This window comes from Achroia grisella, unplaced genomic scaffold (genome assembly GCF_030625045.1).
Source record: "Achroia grisella isolate CSIRO2021 unplaced genomic scaffold, CSIRO_AGI_Agris_v1 utg517, whole genome shotgun sequence".
NCBI classification, from domain to species: domain Eukaryota; kingdom Metazoa; phylum Arthropoda; class Insecta; order Lepidoptera; family Pyralidae; genus Achroia; species Achroia grisella.
The window spans coordinates 389,362-403,130 of record NW_026712910.1 but is presented as its reverse complement, the minus strand read 5'-3'; the positions used below and the strand labels follow the sequence as shown (position 1 = coordinate 403,130).

The window sequence follows — 13,769 nt, the reverse complement described above, 5'->3', positions numbered from 1 at the left end:
AGTTGCAGATTTACGACAGTGACTTGCTGCAAAATCTAATAAATTCTCAAAACATCAACATTTATTCCTGTTAAAGATAATTTCTCCTCAATGTGGGAGCGGTACACTATCGATTGGAAAAATAATATTTTGAATCGATTGAGAACATATTGCGTAACTAGGTTGACCTCAACATGTTCCCGTCCCGGAAACTATCGGCGACTGTTTTTCCTTAATTCACCACGATAGGTTAACTGTCTTGACATCAATCCTAATCCAGTCATCCTCCCCTTTTGTCTCACCAGAACATACTATGGCGTAGGCGGGTGCACCATTCAATGATCATTCATAAAAAAACTTGATGTGTAGGTAGATATAGTAGTATTGTTTCCATATACCGTTATTGTTATTATATATTTAAACTATTATAATATAACGTATTCCAGTTACACTACAGTTACCATCATGTCGTAACAATGTTTCCATAGAGCCTCATTCGTTTAGAACTATCGGAGTCATCGCACCGTTTTATTAACACTTGTATTAGCGGCATAAACTAGAAAGTCCGAATCGATAAAATCTGCTCCACATTGCTTATGGTATGGCTAAAAACAATAGAGTTTAATAAGGTCTTATGCACCGAGACAGTAATCTATGTAGCAATGCCTGCACTGCTGCTTGCAGTATAATTATTACTATACAGAACTGATAATAGTTATTCTGATGTAATAGCTGGTATACAATTATTGTAATAGTAAACTATTTACTGTATGAATTGTAAACTATAAATGTGTCCGCCAAACTACAACGTAGTTTCTTTGCCTACTAAATGTTTCTAAAAACGTATTGCTAGGTTTCTTTTTATTAAAATTTTAGGAAATAAATATACTATGCTACATTTAGCAGCATTATAAGTACCTACTTTTGTTTTATTTGGATTGTAGCTTAATATTGTTTAGTGTGACAGTTTTTTTTTTACATAATTATTATATATATAATACTTATCTATCATAATATTATGAGCGTTTGTGTTTAAATACAAATTGTGAAACATTTTGGCGATAACTGTATCTATATAAAAGTTATATATATTTTTGTTAAATAAATTAATCCTTGTGATATCATAAGTACTGTATGTATTTTAATATTAACTTTAAAACGATGTGATATTTGTGATGCTGTTCATTTCGTCTAACGTTATGAAGTGGAGTCTTTTAATGTAAGTGTGTGATGGAGATATCTTTCCATAGTATAAAATGAAGTCGCTTCCGCTGTCTGTTCGCATAGATCTTTTGAACTACGCAACGAATTTTAATGCCATGGTTTATATGTTAATACGGTATACACCTATTTAAAGCTGGGGTTGGTTAGCTAGTTCATAATAAAATATAAATTAATCCATATTAACATAGGCTAGATTATGCTATCATATACAAAGATCTGAAAATTATGACAGACCGTCAAATCCAGGGATTTAGCTACCACTTGTTACATATATTGCCAACGGTTGCAACTTTCCGTCGGGTGGGCCGTTGTTTAATTACTATAGCAGTGACATAAAAATAGATATACCTAATGAAAATACTTAATAGAAAGTAGTTAACTTATTACTTACTTGTATAGGTCTTTTTCTTTTGTCCATAGATTGTTGATATTTGTATTTAGGTACAAAATACATATTGGTAGCCATTTTATTGTAGTACATCTAGCACATTTTAATTTATATATTACATTACAGTTAGCCAGTTAAGATCCCACGTATAATCAAAGTAAAATAAGATACACAAAATAATAATTGCTCTTAAATCTAAAGTACTGTCAAGATCAGACACTTTTCCTTATTTAGGAGATATAATAGCTTATTTTTAAATGTAATCAACACGATAATGTCTAGGACTTGCCTCAAAATAAGATAGCAGCAGCGACCTCGGTCTACCTCCTCGCATCCCACGTCCATGCCGACTTAGGTAACTGGAGCCTTGAATCGGCGCCAACATGCTCTGCTCTTACTTTCATTGTCCAATTGAATGGTGATTTGATTACAATGAAACCATCCGACCAATGGTGTTTAAGGCCGTACTCTTTTAATCTATTATTATTAGACACGAAGATAAATTAATTAAGTATGTTAATAGATATTTCTGCAAGCTTACATTAATTTGTCATTTCGCACTAAATTGATTTATCTAGTATTATTGATGTTAAAACAAAAACTTGAATTAATGCTTTCTGTTTATTTACTTACTAACTAAAGGATAGTTAGGTAATTAAAAATTATATACATTTTTAATTTATTTTTTAGTCTATTAGAAGAATGTTTTGGTAATAAGATTATTCCATTAAATCCATCGTTCTAACTCTCATCGGTTACGTTAGAAAAACAAACAATATAGTAAACCGATTTTACTACTTTCCCTAATAAATTACACTCCAATTAATCCCCTCCGCCCTCCATGAGAGGAAGTGGCTTTCCGGTTGAAGCCCTACCGCAACTAACCCTCGGCAAACAATACTGTAGTCCCTACGGAACAGGTGGTAAATGTTAACGGATCATTGAACGTGAACAAATGAATGAAACTACCTGTGGATGATACAAATATTATTATTATTAGAACCCAGATAGCTTATCGTGGCCTACTGGTTTACTACCCCGACTTACATCCTAAAGGTTGTGAGTACAAATCTTGTCGCAAAAAATATATTAGTCAATTTATTTTTCTGACTAACTCCGTTGAAGGAAACGCCAATAACAAATTCCCAAATGATCTGACAGACGGCGGTAGGTTCACCTACGTTAAACTAAACACTGTTGATTAAATGTATTTATATTGTCTTTTTTATTATATATTCTAGAGCTACTTATCAATGTAAATAGCTTCACGTATTTGAATATACATAATTAATAATAATTACACGAAGTTCATTCAAGTATATATTGCTGTTACAAAGCAAAACTCAGGTAGTTTTGCTCTGTAAGAACTACATTCATTGAATCAGATAATGATAATGCTAAAAAAATACAATGAATGAATTCAGCGAGAGTAAAATGTCGTCTGCATCAGGTACCTTAGTCTCACCTATTTTAGACGCAAAACAGCTTGCTTAGTAAGTTTTGTTTCGCGATTTTTATAGTTTTGGCGCGATTAGATAGTGAAACAGGATAAGAGGAAAGAATGAATGGTAAATCTTAGTCCTCTGGAATAGCAATGCATGTGGTACCACATGATAATATTTACACTGATATCCGGACATATCCGTTCATGTATATAGACAATGGTTACCACTGGGGGAAAGGGGCTTGTTAGTAATGTGGACTAATAGCCTAATTGCTAGCAATGTATCATGTTAGTTTTACCTGAATACTGTTCCTCCTGGAATCCATTGTGATAAATTATTTGTCACGATGAACAGACTGACCTAATCACTAGATCATCCTCCACTGATACCCAGCCTCGGCAGTGTAGACCGTTAGCGCAGACGGGAGCACTATTCTGTTGTTAAGAATGAGAATGGTTTCCAATTACTATCAGGTGGGCCATCTGTTTGTTTGCTATTCTAATTACAAAGAAAAATATATTTATATAATAGTTTTTTTGTAGAAAAGGAACAAATACTTTGTTGTTGTGTACGGGGTATAATACGTTTATATTGACTTCATGTTGCCAACTAACTGCTTATTTTTCATACTTCAATTGTATATTCGCATAACGTTTCGTGTACTATGACTAGGATTTAGGGTTGCCAACAGTTTTTAATTAAGCAATATTATATAGTCATTTTATATCTCTTGAGTATTAGTTATTATTTTTAGCTATGATAACTGACTAGCGTGATAAACAGAGCAGGCCAACGTCATTAAATTCGTATGTCCTAGCTTAAAATTAATATAAAATCTGCTATAATTGAATTAGCAATTACAATATAGTACAAAATATACTATTTCTGTATCGTTTAGTAAAATAGATTGAAATATAATACTATAATATAGGTAAATATTATATAGTACGGGTAGAAACCCTACTTGGCTCTCATTTTGAAATGTCATACCTGATGTTTGACATTTAAAGTCAAAAGCACGCTCCGGGGTTTAACTTTCGTAAAGATATTCAACTTGCGTCATCTATTCATTCATACCTTAAAGCGCAGATATAATATATATATTTATACTCATTCTTAATTATCTCACAATAGAAAGAAAAGCTACATATTATCTAGATAATTTCTTTCCAGATAACTTTATACGTAGTATTAATTTGGAGCCACATCGCTACTTTGTAAAATAAATTGTACATAGTTTACTAATTGTTCACCAGGACCTTACTCCAGTTATTGCATGATTTTAATTTATAGTACGTATACTACTCGCAATTTTGTTGCATATAATCCTGTTATAATAATTACTGATCATAATAATAGCTACGCACTTTTATATTCTTATATACGTTAACCTGAAATTAGTAACAGTACTACAAACAGTGTAATGACAATTGTTTATACTGTGGTCGTATGGGAACCATCTGATTATAAAAGAGACAGGCAACTACGCCAGCACTACGATTGCATGGTACATTATACTGTCAGACCATAGTCTATGTAGGAAATGGCTAGAGAAAATCGTGTATTGCTCGCTTCGGTATCTCTGCGTTTGTAAACGCCATTCTAAAAGCTAATAGACATCCAAGCGCATCTAAATACAATACAGATATATTTTCTAACGTTACGATAAATAACCATTGTCTTTGGAAGAAATGATCAGAACGAACACTAAATAAATAGGATCATTATGATAATTTATAATTACATATTAGTTCAAAAGATGCCGACTCTTCTATTGTAGCTGAACATATTTGAAGAGTCGCATACATCCGGGTTCTATTTAATATGTTTTATCACTTCTGTGGAGTATACGACAAGTATTGGCGCCTTTTTCCATATGTTAAACATATTGTTAAAAGACTACAGTTATATGAATTAGATAGTATCTCTATTTACATACATAAGTTACCATAAATAGTAACTATAGGTTAATCTATGGCAACAAATCCGATTATAATAAACATACTGATTGCGTATATACAAGGAACAAAAGTCATAAAATGAGTAAAATAATGTCGTATGAATTTGCTTTGCTGAACCGAAAAATGACCATCTATTTTCAAAAATAGTTTTAAATTCGATTAAATATATTTTTTAGGTTACACAATATTTTGTATAATTCTGTACTTTGTTTCTTTTTACAAGCAATAGTATTTACTTCTATATTTTTGTACAATTGAATTACCTTTTATTGTGGGTAATACATAAAACATATGAATTGTCTTCCAACCATGATTAGGATAAACCCCTCACGAGATAGTTACATGTAGCGCGTCACTTTCAACTCACGACTCTCAGCGTAACTGCTGCTGCATGCCACCCATCCGATCTGCTTTCTACCGATCACAATTGCATTAGCTTCATTGTGAACTGGACATCTCTAGTACTCACAAGTTAGACCCTAACGCAGAGTATCCGTTCTAACTATGCACTCTTGGAAGACAACCAATTCGTAGATATAAATACCATTACTTTGAAATTGTTTTTACGATTTACACAGTTGTTTATTAAATTAATTAATAATGTTAGTAGACAGTAGTGTTACTCTTATTTGTTAATTATTATTTATAACCAGTCAATCAGCGTTCACGTGATATTTAACTTTTCTACGCCTGGATTGTCGTAACAAATTGCGACCTTTAATGTTATTTGTAATTGGACTAGGTACATATGAGATATACAATAATCTCCTAGAGTATTATGATTAACAGAATTTAACAAATCTAATCCAAAACAAACTGGAATCATAAATTTCAATGACATATCAATGTATCAATAAAATTAATGATCATCCTCAATAACGCTACGACAAGCAGCCCCTACCAAAAATGTCTACGGAAAACAACTGAACAGACAACATGATAATAGTTTAATTTGCTAAGCTTGTATTAAATAATACCATTCCTTTTTATAGTCAGTTTTTTAATCTTAAGAGGTTCATTCTTATACTTGTGCAAAAGAATTAAAATTTTAATTAAAGTCTGTTGTAAACGATACGCCTGTCACTTGAATACGACTTTTAGGTAACAACGGTTTGTTGCTAATCAAGTTATACAGGCGTTTTACGTTGAATTAGAAATCTTTCACAATTAACTAACTTCAAATTAATGAAATAATTTCATAGAATTGAATTTATCTAAATAAATATAAATAATAATTATATAAATAAAGAAGTAATGCATAAAAATTGTCATATACTGTCCAAAAAATATTGTAATTTAATTCTAGTTGATTTATAAATGATCCTTTTTATTATTTTTAAATTTAATTTTTATAATTATAGCTCTCAAGTAAGCTTGCATTAACATTTTAAATTCGTATATGTAGAAATGTTTTTTACACCTATTTCTACATATGATATCAGAAATAACTTAATTGTATACTAATGTGAATATGTTTTTAGTAAAAATGGTTCCATTTCATGTATACCTAGTTTTTGGTATGGTATAATAATAATAACTAGTGGTCGACCAGTGGACTAAATTTAACCATATGTAACTTAACATTCAGTAAGACTAGACTAATAATATTAAAGACAAATAATATTACCATTTCGGGTAACATTAAAGTTGTCATTCTTTTGAATTAAGGTTTAAGTATAATTTTTGTTATTTTCATGTGTTATAGATTTATTTCATTATTTTTTTTTTGTATTCGATTTCAGAGTGGGGCGTCACCAGTGAACCGGCCGAGGCAAGTGAACCAGAGGCCGGTCGTATGCGTCCCGAGGACTACCGCCTCGTATTCCTCAGTTCAGATTCCTCTTGCCGTGAAGATACCGAGGACTCTTCATCGACGGCGTCTTCAGCCGCGCCGCCCGCGCCCGACGACTGTGATTGGGATTACTTCGAGCCGGGCGCGGCGGCGGCTTTACCTCTACCACCCACCACAAAACACACACCGCAGGCCTGTCCAAGGCCTTGTTCTTGTGGTGCTGAACCTCGCATCGTTGCCGTACCAGTGCCAGTGCCTGTTCCCGTACCTGCCGCGCTTTGGCCCACATTACTCGCCTTTCCAACACAACCACCACCAACGCCACATTGGAATACGTACCCTGGTTTCCCACCTCTAGATGCCGCCGCCCTTGCACGTCTCACTACGGCTGCCGCCGTCGCTGTCACCGCCGCCGCCACAGCCTCCGCCTCCGCTTCTGTTTTACCCCAAACGCAAAAACTGGAAATGACCACAGTAGAAAGGACCGATAAGGCGATACAATCCAAAACGTCACAAGCGCTGCCGCATGATACCGATAAAAGTGATAACGTTATTGAACAAACAAACAACCGCGAATCGCCAGTCGGAATAAAGGTGATAGCCGAGGAGGACTCTTTATCAGTATTATCGGAGCAGGCAGATATTGTACCAGGCCACCTAAATGCAGAAAAAGCCTTCCACTCATCGACTGAATCTAGAGATTCGAGTGATTCCGAGGGAGGTATAGCACGAAGAAGTTATGATGTGACAAGTGGTGCACCTGATGAGCCAGCGACATCAGATGAAGATTCAGATGACTCGGGAGGGGGAGGGGGACGATTTTCACGAGTATTTGTAGTGAATCCTGTAGACTCGTCATCAGACATGGAAGATAACGGTGATAGTAGCGGGATTGACTGTGATGATCCTTACGACAAGAAAACTGATAACTTAGACATAAATGCTCTGGAAGTGCCAATTCAAAATGAGGGCAATTTTAGCCCGGAGCAAAATAATGATGATATTTCACAGGATAATTACAGTGTAGTACTTTTAGATTCTATAAATTTTTCACAGGAACACGAAACTATTCCATATGGAACCAATAGTAACGAAAGTGATAATGTATTAAAAATGTCAAATTTTATTAAATTTTGTGACGAAAATATGCTTCAAAGTGAAACTTGTGAGGAATTTAATAGTTTTAATGCAAGTTGCGGTACAAGTAGTGATAATTTTGATAGTAAAAATTGTTCAGATAACGACAATAATCAACATAAAATTATACCAGATAGCAAAAAGTACGATCTATTAGATAATACTTTCAATACAGAAAGTAACATGAAAGTAAAAGTCTCGGTAGAGTTGCCTAATGAGAAATTTAATAACGAAAAAATAATTTCTAATAAAATTCCGCCCAAATCATCGATGCAATTAGCGCCATCACCGGAACCCGAGTATGGTAATCCATCGAGTACATTAACCGAAGAAAAAATAGATCTATTTAAAGGTATTCAACGTACATTGAGCGAACTGTTAAAGAAAGAATTAATGGAGGATCAAGATGAGGTGAAAATGTACAATGCGCAGCCGGTTAGCACGGAGGAGGCGGGGGGCGCAAGCGCACCTGCCGCCACAACAGTTTGCCGCTCGCGCAGCGCACGTACGGACGCTTCCGCGCGCTTCACTAGCCGCGTTATGATAACGCACGACTGCGTCTCCGTAGTCACGTCGGATACGACGCGGCTTATGCGGGACATAACAGTGCATCACACCAACTTACAAAACGAACCAGAATCAAACGGACAACATAACGAAACCGAAGAACGAATATCCGACGACGAAGTGCCACAGCCTTCAAGCGGAGTGACTGTGGTTAGTAATGCCGACACTCTCTCGGCGGTCGTGTGTCTCGAGGAGGGGCTTGCAGACGACGATTCATGGGTCGAGGACGTCAGCCATGACGACGATGAGGCCACTTCACCTTCAGATACAGATTCGGGGGATGAAGCGATGTTACCCACCCGAGGGGAAGATTTTGCATATTGTCGGCGTTCCATAGACTTCACTTTACACACAATTGTCGAAGAAAGCTGCGAAGAAAGCGAAACGGAACACACAACCAAGAAACCGCGACCTGTATCCGCTACGGAATTTGAAAAATATTTTTTCTTCGGCTTAGGCGACGGGAGAAATATTCGTGACGATGAAGATCAAGTGTCGGAAGCGTCAAGCGTGTGCAGTGAGGGTGGTGAATCTATTGTCGATAATGAACAACCGAAAAGAAATAGTGATAATGATGAACTGGCGTCTTCCCGTTTAGAAAAATATTTCTTGTCTGGATTTATGGGTTTCAATCAAGAAAGACGTGATTCAGATGGTTCTGGAAGTGTTGGTAGTGACAGCGAAGGGAAACAGAGTCCGGAGCAACGGCGGAAACGGTTAGTTCGTGCTCGTGGAACCCCGCGATCGCATTCTTCGTCGTTAGACAACTTGTTGACCGGGGAAGAACCTTGTCAGGATACCCAGGAAGTATCAGATGGGTCTAGTACAGAGACAGAAGTACGACATGACTCGTCCGAACGACTTGATATGCAAGGTGAGTCAAAAAGAAAAAAGCAAAACAAAAAAACGCGCGGCTCACCTGCAGACGAACGACGTCAATCGACAGAATTTCCTGAGGAAACACGGGACGACACTAGGTCAGTTTCTGAGGGAGAAGATGGTCGGTCTACACCTCGCCCAGAGTTCCCACCGCTTGGATCTGAACTTACAGAATCCAAGAAACAAGCTAGTAGAGATAGCGGTTTTGTAGGCAGCTGTGATGATTTATTAAGAAGTGGTGATTCTAGTTCAGAGTTTACTAGATCTCACGAACCTAAAATAGAGTTAGAAGAAATAATTGAAGAAATAAGGCCCGACATTGAGGATCGTATAGAGGGCCCCCCCTCGTCCCATCCACCTTCAAGTTCATTAACACGTAAGGATAGCTTTAATAATTGGTCCTCTGACGAGGAAACCAATCTTATGATGTCAAAAATGAGACAATTTTTCAAGCAAATGATTCATTCTACAAATAATAAAACCACATCTTCCGTATCATCCAATTCAGAAAGCTCGCGGCCACCAAAACCGCCTCAACTTTTATATTTCGAAACTGAATTAACAAGACTTATGAAAACGGTACCTGGTATACGAGACGAGGAAGTACGTGAAATGGTGGAATATCTGTCCAGTGAAGATACATGGAGTGATTCGTATGATTCATCGGATTATGCTGGATCTGATTTAGAGGGTAACGCAGCCACTAGATCGGCATTAAGAAAACAGATATCGGATAGTTGTCGTGAAATAATTGACGAATTTGACCGTGGTAATAGTGAAGCTGGGTCTCTGGAGCGAGATGCGGTTGGAGCATATCAAAGATTAGCAGCAACGCTGGGACGTGCGGGTGAAGGTTCTCCACCATTATTCGGGAAAGTTATGCGCCATATAGGAGGCAGACTAGTAGCTCTAATGCATGACGTATCTGCCGGTGCATCTCCTAGTACCGATGATGATAGCGCATCAGAACCAGGAGCATTGGCACGGAGTCGATCCCACGACATTCTGGAGCCAACGGCAAGTAGAGGAAGTGTTACTAGTGATAGTGAGAGGTTTTCATGGCGAGGTAGTTTTGAATCTGCATTACTTGCGACGGATTCACGCGGTACATTAGGAGGCCCAGGGTGTGAAGCAAGGCGATCACCAGCTGGTGCTGATTTGGCAGCCCAAAAGTCACATTCTCGGAGCTGTGGTGCCATCGGTGGCAGCGAAGATCGATTGTGGCGTGGGAGGAGACGAGCTTCTGCACCAGATGCAGAGGTAAGAATACATTGCTAAATTATATAAATATCTTAAAAATAATCTATGAACTAGATGTCAAAATGTTTCAGTTACAATAATTTAGTTACATCTAAATAGATAATATTTATTTATCACATAAACGTAGAAGTTACGTAGATACCTATCGTTTCGTCATATCAATGTCAGTCATTGATAATCATAATAACAAATCATGACAACGAATTTTGAAGGAATGTATAGAACTTACATAAAACCATTTAAACTTACATAATAGTACATACATACATACGTATATTCCATATAAATCAATCAAATGGCGCAAAAAGGCAATATTTTCTATTACTTTTCACTGTTATTACTATAATATGAAATAAACCAATGGGAAATCTTCAAATTAAAAATTGATTGAAAATTCTTTCTATTTTTATGTTACACAAATAAATATCATTTTAAAATAAACAACAAACAAAGTAAACTGATTTTGATGATTATTTTTACACGAGAAAGCACAACCTCTGCCGCAACGCGGTTTATTTTTTGTAGAATATACAATATATCTACTTGTAATTCCATTTACACTTAAATAATGTTTAGAATGTATATCTTTGTATCAATAATACACGATATCTTTCCCAATTTTTAAACAGATAGTTTTCTTTTATAGTAATATAATAATACAGTTTATCTTTTCTTTGAATAAAAAAAATATGCATAAACTAATACCCAAATATTTCAATCTTATTATCTCACACACAGCGTGTATACATCCAATTATTCATGTCTAAATATCAACATTATTACTTTCCGTCAGGTGACCTGTCTTGTTATCGATAAGAACATTATAAATGCCAAACTTTTATATGTGTTTGTTATCGTTTCACGACCAAATGGCCGAACGTATATCAATTAAATTTTATACACACACATCTATTATCTATTTATTATTATAAAACCCAAACAAAACCACGAATATAATCTAGGTAGTTAAAAACAACACGATTTGATAGTAATTATAATATTGTCCTTCTAGTCTGAGGAGGAACAGCGATCAGGTTCGCTACCACGTTTACCGTCAATCACGGGAACCAACACCGCGCCATCAGGGCCAGTGAAATCGGCTCGCTATCGAGCTCCCGGTTTCCGTACAGCCACTCGAGCTGCATCAGCACCGGGACTGCATGCACCGAGGAGACGGAGACTACCACCAACACCCCAACAGCCCCCACCAGCAGCGCCAGCGTCTGCTCCTAGCTTACAGGGTGAGTTTTGTATGTTTACATAGTATAAAACAAAGTCTACACCGCAGTTTATTCGCTTATGTCTGAAATTACATAACAAATTTTTATTCACTTTTTAGCATTAGATAGGGTTATTAGGGAGGAAGGTTTATATGTATAATAAATGCGTATTATAACATAGAACAAGCCGAGAAGTTCAAAGATTTGTAATGCATCCGTAAAACGCGAAGCCGAAACGTAAAATGGTGTTATGAAGTGGAAGAACCCAACAGTAAAAAAGGTGTAGTTATATTCTATATACTTGTGTGAATTTAATACGGTTATCCATCTGTCTTTACCATGTACCTACAGTTTGTATCGCAAAAAAATTCTTAAAATCGTAAATAAAGTCGTACTTAATTATATCCTTACTAATATTATAAATGCGAAAGTAACTCTGTCTGTCTGTCTGTCTGTCTGTCTCGCTTTCACGCCAAAACTACTGAACTGATTTAAATGAAATTTGGTACCCATATAGTCTAGACGCCGAGGAAGGACATAGGCTACTTTATAATGCGAAAAAAGGGTTGTAAGGGGTTGAAAATGGTAATGCAAGGTTATCTTTATGCGGTTGAATACACACTTATTATAATAATGGCTTAACTAAAAAATTAGATATTTTGGAAAGTCTACTTTATAATTGTGTTATTAAGTCTATTTTCAAAAATTTTTAATTTCTGAATTACACCAGTATTGTACTAGATATGCGACTTATTAACGCTCATATGTCATAAATAAACATATATGTCATTTGTATAAGCAGCGCGCGCAACTGATTATTGTCAATCCGTTGTCTCCTTATGAATTTAAATGAATAAACGTTTGCTCTGCAATTTTATTTTATAAATACATAAATATAATCCGGGTATAGCCTATAACCGATGACCCTGCTCTTGGACAAGAGCGTAAGAACATATTATTAATATTTTTGAAGAATAAAACAACATATAATATTAAAAATGTTGTCAATACATATGAACAACATTTCCTTGGAAGAAACAACATCTACCGTTCCATCCGAGCTATTCAGGTTCGGAATACGCGTTTCTCCATTCTGGCCAGTAGAGTCAGAGATATGGTTCGCGCAAGTAGAGGGATAGTTTGCAATTTAAAATATCACATATATTATTTTGATTTAACAAAATTTTATTATGTTATTGGCCAACTGGACCACCAATTTTCAAAAGAATTTAAAGAAATGTTTAAACTGTTTATTAAATATAAATAAATATGACATTTAAATTTGTAAATATCATATTGTCACCATTCAAGGGGTAAAATAAAATAGCAGATAAAAGTTTTTATGGAAATTCGTCATATTTGAAGCTAGAACGATGAAGCTTTTTTCTTACGCTTTTTTGGGTCAGTTTATTTAATAAATACCTTACTAATATAACTGATTTAAATGAAATTTAAAGTCTAGATCTTGAGATAGGACATAGGTTACTTTTTAATACTAAAAAGGGTTATAAGAGACTGAAAGAGGAATTTTTTAAAAGTTTAAGCTTCAATGTTATTTTCTTGCGTATTCATTAAATATAATTAACGAAAATGGGTTGTAAGGGTCAAAAGGGGAGTTAAAATGTTGTATGCATGTATTGTCATTTTTTAAAGCTAGAAACTTGAAACCCATTTTTTAGGCTGTTGAGAAAATATCAGTACCTACCGCCACAGGACTCAGCCATAAATGGTTACAGTATAGCGACATCTTATCATTGGTACATGATGACACTAATATAAGTAGCATTAAAAAAAACAAGAAAAAGGGTTATAAGGGGTTGAAAGGGGAGATGTAATGTATGTATGGTATGTATGTATATGTAGTATCTTCATTTTAAAGATAGTAGTTTGAAACTTAGTTTTTGGCTGTTGATTGAA

At 35.5% G+C, this 13,769-nt stretch overlaps 1 protein-coding gene across 2 annotated transcripts in view; it reads left to right on the top strand.

Annotated features, from left to right (window-relative positions):
* Positions 1–13,769, top strand: part of LOC131847279 (uncharacterized) — a 75,812-nt gene that overhangs the window by 34,416 nt on the left and 27,627 nt on the right. For both annotated transcript variants that reach the window (XM_059196811.1, XM_059196812.1), the window contains exons 3-4: positions 6,740–10,632; positions 11,645–11,873. In XM_059196811.1, coding sequence (XP_059052794.1) covers positions 6,740–10,632; positions 11,645–11,873 — 4,122 coding nt within the window. The remainder of the gene's footprint in view (positions 1–6,739; positions 10,633–11,644; positions 11,874–13,769) is intronic.